This window comes from Mustelus asterias, chromosome 12 (assembly GCF_964213995.1).
Source record: "Mustelus asterias chromosome 12, sMusAst1.hap1.1, whole genome shotgun sequence".
In the NCBI taxonomy this organism is placed as follows: domain Eukaryota; kingdom Metazoa; phylum Chordata; class Chondrichthyes; order Carcharhiniformes; family Triakidae; genus Mustelus; species Mustelus asterias.
The window spans coordinates 71,458,413-71,471,197 of record NC_135812.1 but is presented as its reverse complement, the minus strand read 5'-3'; the positions used below and the strand labels follow the sequence as shown (position 1 = coordinate 71,471,197).

The 12,785-nt window shown below is 40.3% G+C and overlaps 1 protein-coding gene across 2 annotated transcripts in view; it reads right to left on the bottom strand.

Moving 5' to 3' along the window:
* The window catches only part of tbcd (tubulin folding cofactor D), a 248,461-nt gene that overhangs the window by 39,273 nt on the left and 196,403 nt on the right, over window positions 1–12,785 (bottom strand). For both annotated transcript variants that reach the window (XM_078225420.1, XM_078225421.1), the window contains exons 30-32: window positions 9,753–9,836; window positions 8,669–8,827; window positions 5,831–5,969 (exon numbers count right to left, since the gene is read on the bottom strand). In XM_078225420.1, coding sequence (XP_078081546.1) covers window positions 5,831–5,969; window positions 8,669–8,827; window positions 9,753–9,836 — 382 coding nt within the window. The remainder of the gene's footprint in view (window positions 1–5,830; window positions 5,970–8,668; window positions 8,828–9,752; window positions 9,837–12,785) is intronic.

Sequence of the window (12,785 nt, the reverse complement as noted above, 5' to 3'; positions counted from 1 at the left end):
AATGTTGTTTTAAACTGAGGTTTGGGTTGCTTTTTCTACAAGTGAAAAGGCGTTTGTTGGATAATGTCACATATGTTACAATTTACCATAATGGCCATATTCAAACTGTAGTGAAAAGCCTTTAAAATGAGATTTTGATCAAACCCATTAATGAATTGGTTGGAGGCATGTGATAATCGACTATTGTACCACTGTACTCAATTCATTAATCTTGTTTTATATCAATTTTCTGGAATTGAACTTTCCTCTAATAATTTCAACATTGGCTTCATTACAATCTGGAATCAGTGATAATTACAAATATGAAATAATTATCCTGAAACAGATATTTGGGGGTGGGGACCATTTTATACAGTCAAAACCAAAAATATGAAAAAACACCACTAAATTCTACAAACAAGGTTTTGAGGCCAACAGAAAAATACACATCAAACTGTTACAACCCATCAACGATATCCTACTATAGGGAAAAACAGTTGGCAAAATTTTCCAGTTCCAAAGATTCACAGTTTAGTACCAACAGTTCAGTTTTATAAACATTTGCTTTTCAGTATTGGACTCCGAGCATTTCAATGGGTTAAGACAATGAGAGCCTCAGCCACATAGCCTTGCAAGGTCATAGTTTGATCCTCAATCTGTGCTGCATTAGTAGTTGTCTGGCAGGGTGTAGTTGGGATACTACAATTTGTCTTAGACATAGGCATAGAATGGGGTGGAAAATTAGCCATATTTTCCACTCCAGGTGAGAATTCCATGAGTCATACGAGAATGTAACATAGGGAAGAAGGAAAGGAGAGGGTGCAGAATGTAGCGTTACAGTCATAGCTGGGGTGTAGAGAAAGATCAGCTTATTATATGGTAGGTCCATTCAAAAGTCTGATGGCATTAGGTGACAATCGTTGAATAGACAGGTAACATGCATCGTCAAAGCTCACATAAGTGACCACTAGAATGAGGAACTAGAGGATGACCAACAACCATGGAACCATATCGCAACAAGCAATCAAGGCCTCCAGAACCGGAGCCAATGGGAAGAAACAGGAAAAAGAACATACTTTTCAACTGTCAAACAAAGGGTTGACAAAACAGTCATGCAACGTGATACACTTTGCTCCAATTTACATATCGCTTTGCTCAACCTTGGCAATAGCTGGAGCTCAGCTTCAGAGCTAAACATCAGCTGACCTAATCAATGGAAGCTTGGATGAGATTGAAATCGAAGTGTGTTAATTTGAATTATACATCTTTACGCCCATTGTCGGTACAAGTTACTTCAAATCCAGCTGAGTTGTTCTTATTAAGAATCTGCTAATTTGAAAGAAAACCATAAATTCCTCAGAACAAAAAGCAAAGGGACTAAAAATCCCTTAACGACATCAACCATGTTTGCTCCAATAGTAACCACTGGATCAATATACAATCCTCAAAAACAGTAACGACCTGCACCTTTGTGGCACCTTTGACATAATAAAATATCCCAAGTCATTACACAGGAATGTTAACTAAATATGACCCAAACTGCAAAGGAAGATATTAGAACTGATGACCAAAAGCTTGATCAAAAATAGGTTTAAGGAGCATCTTAAAGAGAGAAACAGAGGTAGAGAGGTGGAGGGTGCTAGGGAGGGAATTTCCAAGATTTGACCAAGCACTTTTAGCTTGTACACAATGGAGTGGTATTTTTCACCACAAAAAACAAGGGAAATGGATGGACATCCATGTAATCTGCTGGAAACCAAAGTTAGGGGTTCATAATCAAACCTGGGAACATTAATCGAAACACAGGAGTGAATAAATACCCAGGTAATATCTGCCAGTGAAACTCAATACCTCATCATGAGAGCATGTGGCGGGGAAAAGTCTCAAACGCAGCCAGGCCCTTCCAGTCAAGTCTAAAGCAAACGATTGGGCACGCGAGATTTCTGAATTTCTACACGCTTAACAAATAATTTGCTTGAGTGGTGAAATTGTTCATAAAAAATTCAGAAATAATGAAATTATCTGTTTATGATCATAGTGATCACCCACCATTCTGATGGCTACTGAGTTCTGGACTCCTGCAGTAGTCTGCCGCCAGCTGTTTCCAGTATGCAATTTGCAAAAGCTTGCAGTGGTAGAAATCTGCTGTTTTAGCATAATACACAAACCAACTTCCCTAGACATCTTAACTTAAATGCTCATTTTTTTCTGGGCCATTGACATGTAATTTGATAACCATCCTCTTCAATTAAGTGTCTTGGTTAAAAATTACCTACAACACTCAGGTGTTGCAAGTAGGCTAAATGGCAGTGAAAGCCTTGCAACTCAAACAACTAGTGGTAAGACAGAGTTCAGTGGTGCACATGGGGATGCAAATCCACTTCCCAAAATTTTTCTCGAAGACAAAATATCAAATCTGGGATTGCGAGTTCAAGTAAGTCTTCTCTTTGCAGTAAACAGTTGTGGGAAATGTTTGCAAATTATTGTTTGTGTTACAGGTAAAATTTGCTCTTACTACATTCAGCCTACTTGTCTGAATACTATTGGTAAGTTGCAACCAAGCCAACCCAATTGTAAAGACTCTGAATCTTAAACTACCTGTAAGGGATTTGCAATTCCACTGATTTAAGATGTGGCACCCAATTTATGAATACTAATGATATATTTGTGATGCAAAAAATTCAAACAGGACAGCACATTCTTTCAGAAACTGCACAGCACTGCACAAATTATAGAGCAGCTAAATTCAGGAATTAGATGCCATTTTTACCCGAGTATTTTTCTGTTCTGCAGAATGGAACAACGCAAATTCTGCTTCTCTCAACTTATTTATAAAACTACTAAATTTAGCAGTTTATTAAATTCAGCAGTTTATATGTGTAAGCTATATGTGTAATTATTAGGGATTACAGTGGCCAAAAAGGTCTGAAGTTTTGTGAAATTACTCGTGTAATTATAGCACTTTTTATGACCTATAGTGAAGTGCAAATGTTTATGGGCCACTTCAAATGGATGGAATTATTAATCTTCAAGTGGGTAGAAACAGTAGTTCTCCCTTTACCTCCTATCAAGACTGTGGATAGTTAGGGTACCAGATCAGAAACCCCAAAGGATAGGATGAATCCAGACTAGATCTCAACAATTTTCTATTTTGGCATTCATGTGAGCATATGATGTTTCACTCCAGGCACGATTCTACTGACATTGGCAAGTTTTTAATCAAAACAAATTTTATTTAACAACACAGTTTAACTATAACAAATGAATTAGCTTAACTTCCAACAATTTTTAAACATGACGAGTTACAATTCTTAACAGCTAACCTATTAGTTCCAATCAAGCAATACTTCCTTTATAGACCTAAACCTCGCTTTAAAATTAGTTAGCAAAATACAGGCATTCTTGCTTTGACTTAGGGTACCAGGCTTGGAGCTTTCAGGAAGCCTTTGGAAAGAGAGAGGAAGGCAGAGAGACACTGCGTGGTCAGCACTGCTGCTTCACAGTGCCAGGGAGCCAGGTTCAATTCCCGGCTTGGGTCACTGTCTGTGTGGAGTTTGCACATTCCAACCATGTCTGCGTGAGTTTCCTCTGGGTGTTCCGGTTTTCTCCCACATTCTGAAAGACAAGCTGGTTAGGTGCATTGACCCGAATAGGTATCGACTGTGGCGACTAGGGGAATTTCACAGTAACTTCATTGTAGTGTTAATGTAAGCCTTGCTTGTGACTAATAAATAAACTTTACTGTTTTCTTCTGGCAGCCCAGGCAGCAACTGCTTGTATTTTAAAATGAAAATGAAACTGGCCTTTCCTGCAAGCTTAGCTCCTCCCATTGACAGGGACAGAGTCATGTGATTAATCAACATAATCAAAACTCTGCATATCTAGTCTAAAATTCCAGAAAAACCTAAATAAACAAAAGGTCCATTAACTCAACAATGTAATACATTCCTAGATAATATCTGTTATTATGGTGCATTTTCAGCACTTAAGCTGCAGGGTTTCCCAGATAAATCGACCCCTGTAACAAAACACTGCTTCTTAAAGTAACCCCACTTGAAACATAAAATATATCGAAATAGCACAGTATAATCGCACAATGCATTTGTATCTAGCATTCAATGAAGTTACGGCATGTAAAACTGCATGAAGTCCATACCAACCTTGCTGGATTATGTCCATGTGAAACCAAGCGAAGGCCTAGAGCTTGCAAGCTATTTTTTAATGTGACCCCATTTTAACTCGCCACCACTTTCTCAGCGGCAATTGGGGATGGGCAACTAATGCTGACCCTGCTGATTGCACACACATCCCATATACAAATATATGTTAAAAAAACACTTGAAAATTAAAATGACCCCGGACACGAGCAGAAATAAAACAGCAATAGAGTGGCAGAGAAACATTCAATTTATCAAGTTTGCTTTTTTATAGATCAACATATAATATAGCAGAAAATGAAAATCTGTTTTTTTGATTTACTTTGAAGTGTTATTATTTTAGGGACTCATACAAGTTTCAGCCAAGCTATCCATATTGACTGGTGACAGATTTTGTGAGTCCCCTCTCCCTCCAATCCCCTAACACATACATTGCAATTAGCCTCTCTCCCCACCCTACACTCACCCTCTTCCCAAAGCCCCCCCACCCACCAACCCTCACTCAGCAGCTCCTCTTCTGAACCCATGTCGACCCTCACTCATTCACTCGGCAGTCTGGCCTTTCTAGCAGTCTTACAGCAACACTGAGCTGTCCTGGGACTCCATAGGCCCTTTCATGGCCACGCCATCATGGTGGATAAGAGTCAGCGATTCACTACAACCAGCCAAAACTCAGGCCCTGTTGTCCCTCCTCCCCTTGGCCCCTTGCCTGCCAAACCTTGTGGTTCCACCAAATGGCCTAGAGTTGGGCTCACGGTTCCCTTCATCCCCGCCTGCCAAACTCTGCAGTTCCGCAGAGCAGCTAGTGGCTGAGACCACACTTCCACACAGGAGGCAGTCTGGATGCAAGTCCGAGTGGCCTTCTCCCGGCCTAGGGAATGGCAGTAATTTTCCTAGCTTTCTGAGGAGACCATGTTGGAGGTAGAGGTGGCAAAAAGGAGGCGGAGGCAGTTGGAATTCCGTGAGCAAACAGTCAGAATTCAGCCAAACAGCAGAGCTTTCTCATCCCCGAAATACTCAGGGTTTGAAATTCAAAATAGTCAGCCCAGATGTAAGGTCACTGACCCAAAACATTAACTCGAAGGCTGCCAGACCTGCTAAGTATTTTACAGCATGAACAAACACTTTGCTTTCATGAAAACGATTTTCAGTTGTCTGGATCATAGGTCGATCTGAAAATGATATCTATTGACCGTGAAACTTTCCTCATCAATAAAGATCCAGCCATTTTTGGCTTCAGTTTAACAAAAACACAGCTTTCCTTAAATGCTGACTGCATTTCCAGGCTGCTTCTGTTTTATTCCCTTCTGACATTCACAGACAACAGAGTTATGTTTGAAAAGCCATTATGCCATGACAAAGATTACTTAATACTTATAATGTTCCGATACCTTCTCTTCTGTCTGTAGTCCGTACACTACAGATATACAGATTCTGCAAACTGAATCATTTAGAAACAGTTCATTTTTTTTCTTTTGCACAGCTATCCTGTAGCACATTATAGCAAATACTTTTGGGGTTTCACTGATTTAATAATTAATGAATGTATTAACTTCAGTTTTTCTCCTTATCAATCCCCATCTCTCTCCCAGTATATCTTATGTTTGCAGTGCTCTACAGATTAATTGTAAATTTTGGTGTATAATCAATCAGTGTTTTTAACTCCAATGATGATATTATATGCAGTTACATACCGTAGATTCAGTAAGCCCTCCGACTGAAACAGTGAGACCCAGCAAGACACGGTACTGGTAAGTTGGAAGACCTAAAAGTTTTGTGATAGGAGGGAAGGCTTGAGAGGGTGCACTCCAGTTCAGGGTTACAAATTCTGATCTGGAATGAAAGAATAAAACCATGAACTATCTTTACTCTATGTAACGCACGGGAGCAAATTAAACAACACAAGTCATTTTAGCTTACATTAGACGTATATAACGCAACATATAGAATGATAGATAGTTTGACAGAATCCCTACAGTGCAGGAGGAGACCATTCGGCCCATCGAGTCCACACCAACAACAATCCCACCCAGGCCCTATCCCCATAACCCAAGCATTTATCCTAGCTAATCCCCCTGACACTAAGGGGCAATTTAGCATGGCCAATCCACCTACCTGCACATCTTTGGACTATGGGAGGAAACCGGAACACCCGGAGGAAATCCACGCAGACAAGGAGAGATTGTGCAAACTTCACACAGACAGTGACCCAAGCCGGGAATCGAACCTGGGTCCCTGGCGCTGTGAGGCAGCAGTGCTAACCACTGTGCTACCCATCGGTTATATCAAAAAAAGGGAATACATTTTTGAGGGAGCAGAATGCACATGCCAAAATTTCGAACACTTTTAGATAAAAAACGGTTTCTTTTAGCATATGGCAAAGTGTGAAGCCATCCATTTTGGGTCCCAAAACAGATAGATCAGTGTATTTTTTCCATGGTGAGAATTTGGGAGCTGTGGAAGAGCAGGGAGATTTAGAAGTTCAAGTACAGAAATCACGAAAAGGACAGATACAAAAATTTTTTTAAAAGTTAATAGAATGTTGACCTTTATCTCGAAGAGGGCTAATATACAAAGGGGTGGTAGTTGTGTTGCACAAAGATAAAGTTCTGGTTAGATCTCACTGTAAGAGTACTGTGTTCAGTTCTGGCCATCACACCGGAGGGCTTACATATTGGTCTCGGGAGACTTGGGCAACACAGATTCCCCAGAACAGTTCTAGAGCTAAGAGAGTTAAATTATGCAAACCGACTGCATAACTTTTTATTCCCTTCTGTACATGAGGTTAAGGAATGATCTAACTGTGGTGTTTTAAGATGAATAAGGGAGATGAGAGGCCGGCAGAAACTATTTCAATTGGGGAAGTTCAGACAAGGGAAATAACCTTGAAATTAGTGTTAACATTAGGAAGCACTTCTTCACACAAAGGGCAGTGGAAATCTGGAACACTCTTCCCCAAAAAGCTGCTAGAGACCAGCCCAATTGAACATTTCAAAACTCATACTGATAGCTTTTTGTTAGGCAAGGGTATAACGGGTTATGGTTATTAAAGGTAATGGAACCAAACCATGATCCGTGTGGTGGAACAGACCTAAGGGATTGAATGGTCTACACTTATATTCCTTTGTATCCCAATATCTTTCAGCCCACTCCTGTTGCTTGGCTGCAATGTCACTTAAATAAATGCTGATGCACAGCATTGGGGAATGCTGAAAGCACAGGTTGAGAGTTACAAATGAAGGGAGATAGGCACCAAAACAAAGTGGATATTGCAGAGTCGCAAAGAAAACCAGTGGAGTGACTGAAAAATGGGCTAACAAAGGTGGCACAGGAGACTGCAATAATCTGGAGCTGGAGAAGCGAATGCTCAAACAAAGCATCCAGCATCTTTATCCCTAATTCATTTATATTTGCTTTATTAACCTCTCATAGTTATTTAGAGAAACAAAGTAGCAAGGTGTTGGGACTATAATAATGACAAAATTTTCTTCAGCTACAAACCAATATTAGGACACTGAAAGTACACCTTTGGCATTTCAAATCTTCACTTGTGATCGAAAAGAGAAGGAATCACTTTGTACCATCATACCATCAATGTTAATGCTATGGGAGTGTTATACACAAGAAATTCCAGGTTCTGAAGGAACTTTGGTTTTAAAATCAAACTAAAAACAAACTTGCCATCAGGAGAATTACTCAATGTCTGGATTAAGAAGCTGATAATATTACATGTGGACCAATTTACCCTGAAGTCAAATCAGTCAGTCAGATGCTCCATTGACTTTTCATTCAACAAGCCTCTACGAGCCTGACGTTTTCAAACAAAATCAACTCCATGCAAGGTATCTTTATGGGTTTACATCAGTGAGTTACCAATTACATGCTTGCCAAAATTAAACTTAACTCTTCGTTTTCTACAATAGTTATTTTGTCCTAAATATTGATTTGTAGCTGAAGAAAATTTTGTCATTATTATACTCCCAACACCTTGCTACTTTGTTTCTCTAAATAACTCAGAGAGGTTAATAAAGCAAATATAAATGAATTAGGGATAAAGATGCTGGATGCTTAGTTTGAGCATCAGCTTCTCCAGTTCCAGATTATTGCAGTCTCCTGTGCCACCTTTGTTCGCCCATTTTTCAGTCACTACACTGGTTGTCTTTGTGACTCTGCAATATCCACTTTGTTTTGATGCCTATCTCCCTTCATTTGTAAATCTCCATCTGTGCTTTCATCATTCCCCAACACCGTGCATCAGGTTCAGCACAATCCCCTCACTCCTCAAGTTCTTCTACGACAAACATCTTTTAATTTGAAAGTTTAACATTTCAGTGCACCTAATTCAGCATAGGCTGCTTTTGTCTGTTTATACTTCAAAACCTTTTTGTTAAATCCAGTACGTCAACCTTTAACACCCATTTTAAAATAGATTTCAGTTATATGTAATTATCAAAATTGTATTAAACTGCACAACCATCTGATCATTCAAGGGAAATAATGAGGAGACGAGTCTGGGTCTTTTAATAACTCACCGTGGAAAAATATTCTCTAACTCCTCCTTGTGTGGAATATGTGGAATTACAGGGTTATCAAAGTGTAAGAGTCGAAGAAAAACTGAGCCAGCATGTGCGCGGAATCGATCGATCTTCTCAGCTGATAGTTGAGCCAGGTAGCACATCATTTGTCTGCAACTACGCAGAAGTCGGAAGAAGCATCATTGTCACAGAATTCTATGGTTTTAAATCTTGCAAGATTAACCAGCATCACAAAAACAGAATATCTGGTCACTATCAAATTACTTGTGTACAAATTGGCTGCCGCAGTTCTTGCATTACAGCAGTGACTGCATTTCAGAAGTATGTAATTAACTGGAGAATGGAGAATACTCATTCAGAAAGGAACCGTACACATCGAGTGGCTTTGAGAGGTGAAGTTGAGGCGACGGAGAGAGCGTACAAACTTCCAAACAAGTCACCCTTGAAACACTACCTGCCCCACAGGTTGCAGAATCTACAGACCACGCATTGGGATGTACTAAAGTGCTTCACAGCCAATATTTAGAAGTGTAGTCACTATTATAATTTTGAAATATAGCAGCCAATTTACACAGCAAAAGTTTCAACATTAACCTTCCTAGGTGTCAGAATCTGTGACAAAACTGAAAACTAAACTGAATACAGTAAAGTTATTAAGTGTGACAGTATTGCCCAATGCCGTTAGTTTGAGGCCTGGTACCAATCTTTTGAACACATCAGTGCTGAGGTGCTCAATCTCATCAGGAAATAAAAAAGGATGGTTGCACCTAACAACTTTTGTAGAGTCAATGCATTTTGCACAGATGGTGATGTGGCTATGGTTAAATTGTATACTCATTCTGCAGCAGAGATGTCAAGTGCAGATGGTTGGAAGGTAGGGAGAATTTACAAGTAGTTACAAAAGAAAATGATGTAATAAACATCTGCTTATTTTCAATTATGAAATGACTTTGCTTCTTACTAAAGTAGAGCATCATTAATGTGCAGAATATATTGAGAGCCTAAAATCAAACAGCTAACATCAAACATAAGTAAGCTCATGGTAATTACAGCTGGAATCAGTGAAGAATTTTATACTCACTTATCAGGAGAGATAAGCTGAGGGTGTGTTTGCACCAGCAATATTGTTAACTCCATCAAACTTGTCATGGCAGCTTCCCGTACCCTGTTGGTAATCACAAAACAGTAACTGGTATGGAGTTCTAATAAATATTTTGTTTACTTCAGACCAACCTAAAAAGTAATGGTGAATTTTTAAAATAAATATGTAGATATCAACCTTGAAAAATCTAGTGCACTGGACCAGTAACACAGGCTCAAAAAGGTTAACAAGTGAATAACCGCCCCAAATGTACACTTCTGACATGCAAAAAGAGGGAGGCCATTTAGGACTGAGATGAGGAGAAATTTCTTCACTCAAAGGGTGGTGAGTCTTTGGAATTATATACCCCATGGTTCTCTGGAGGCTCAATCATTCAGTATGTTCAAGATAGAAGTGGATAGATTTCTAGTTATTAAAGATACCGAGGGATATGGGATGGGAAAATGGCATTGAGGTAGAAGGTTAGCCATGATCTCGTTGATAGGTGCAGCAGGCTTGAGGGGTTGAATAGCCTACTCCTGCTCCCACTTCCTAAGTTCCTCCATACACTGAAATGGCAACAGCAAAAGGGCTTCTACTCAATTATCTTTCATGTGTTAGACAAAATAAGAGTGCGCAAGATGAGGCAAAAAGAGGATATGAATGATGAAGACACCAGAATTATTCTCCATCATTTCTGAGGAATGATGTTCTAAGAGAATTTTTATATTTTCAACAACCTTTGGGTGCATTTTTCCTGAGAAGGTGTTTCTGCCCTATCCGTACCAAATTAATTTAGATACCTATGCATCACCTATCTCCTCACGCCCAAGGAAAGAGCAAACACCATCTTAACAGTGAATGAATGCTATTTTACCAAGTTTCATCTGGACTCAAGAACAGCTTCTTTCTGCTGCCATCAGACTTTTGAATGGACCTACCTTGCATTAAGTTGATCTTTCTCTAACCCTAGCTATGACTGTAACACTACATTCTGCACCCTCTCCTTTCCTTCTCTATATATGGTATGCTTTGTCTGTATAGCGCACAAAAAACAATACTTTTCACTGCATACTAATACATGTGACAATAATAAAATCGAATCTTTTTAAACAGTTAATTCTAGTAAATTCTTTTTTACTTCACAGAATTATGAGAATCATAGAAGAATCCCTACAGTGCAGAAGGAGGCCATTCGGCCCATCGAGTCTGCACCGACCACAATCCCACCCAGGCCCTACCCCCACATATTTTACCCACTAATCCCTCTAACCTACGCATCTCAGGACTCTAAGGGGCAATTTTTAACCTGGCCAACCAACCTAACCCGCACATCTTTGGACTGTGGGAGGAAACCGGAGCACCCGGAGGAAACCCACGCAGACACGAGGAGAATGTGCAAACTCCACACAGACAGTGACCCGAGCCGGGAATCGAACCCGGGACCCTGGAGCTGTGAAGCTGCAGTGCTAACCACTGTGCTACCGTGCCGTCCGAGACTCCACAGAATTATGAGAAAGACACAACTCGAAGAAATAGCAAAGGCAGATAAACCTACAACTTACATAAACAACTTAAACAAAACATTTCAACTTGTTGCAATGTGCTTGAAGACCACTGGCCATTTTTTTTTTTGGGGAAGGCAGTGGCAGAGTGGTACTGATGCTGGGCTAGAAAGCCAGCGGCCCAGGAGAATGCTCTGGGGACACGCGTTCAAATCCATGGCAGCTGGTGGAATTTAAATTAAATTAATAAATCTGGAATTAAAACCCATCCAGTTCAATAATACCCCTTTAGGGAAGGATATCTGCCATCCTTACATGGTCTGGCCTGGATGTGACTCTGAATCCAAAGCAGTCAGGTTGAATCTTAAATGCCCCCTGAAATGGCCCAACACGCCAGTTATATCAAGCCATCACATCACAGGAAAGCTGAAAAGGAATGAAACCAGCTGGACAACTGGCACAGACCTAGGCATCAGAAACAAAAATGGTACACCCATCCCTCTCAACCCTGCAAAGTCCTTCTTACCAACATCTTAGGACTTGTGCCAAAGTTGGGAGAGCTGTCCCACAGACGAGTCAAGCAATAATCTGACTTAGTCATATTCACAAAATCATGTCTTACAGACAATGTCCCAGATACCATCTTCACCATCCCTGGATATACCCTGTCTCACAAGTAGGACAGACCCACCAGAGGTGGCAGCAGTGACAGTGGTATAGTAGAGAGAGGTTCCCTGGGAGTCCTCAACACTGATTCTAGAACCGATGCAGATGGACAAGGAAACCTCCTGCTGATTACCACCTACTGCGCCCCCCTCAATGATAAATCAGAACTCTCCTCATTGAACACCAAACGCAAGAACAAAGACCAGTGAGCTTGCACACACCAGTGGGAGAGAGACTGCAGCCACAGTAGATTCAGCCAGAGTGAGGGCATCGGAAATTTGGAGCTGAGTTGATAACTATTGGTAAGTGTTTCTCTTTTTTCTCTTTAAATTCAGTAGTCTAGTTTAAAGATCAATAAGCAACTGACCCAATTAGCTAAGTGGCAGTTATCTGCCAATCAACTGAAGCCTGATTAGGGCCTCAATATGTGTGAACGCTTAGGAATTTTAAACTGGTGTCTGAGTCACCAGTTAATTGCAAGAAGCATTGATGGTTTAAAAAGCACAGCATGTACTCTGGGTAGGGGACTTCAATACCCATCACCGAGAGCGGCTCAGCAGTACCACGATCAACCGAGCAGGCCTAGCCCTAAAAGACAATCTAGGTCTGTGGCAGGTGGTGAGGGAACCAATAAAAGGTAAAAACCAGTAAAAACTAATAAAAGGTAAAAACATACTTGACCTCTTTGCCACGAGGCCGAATGGCCTAATTCTGTTCCTATATCTTATGAACTTTCTCACTAATTTACCTGTCACAAATGCATCTCCATGACAGTATTGGTAGGTGTGACCACTGCACAGTCCTTCTCAAGTTGATGTCCCGTCTTTATATTAAGGATCCATCCATAATCTTGTGTAGTTTT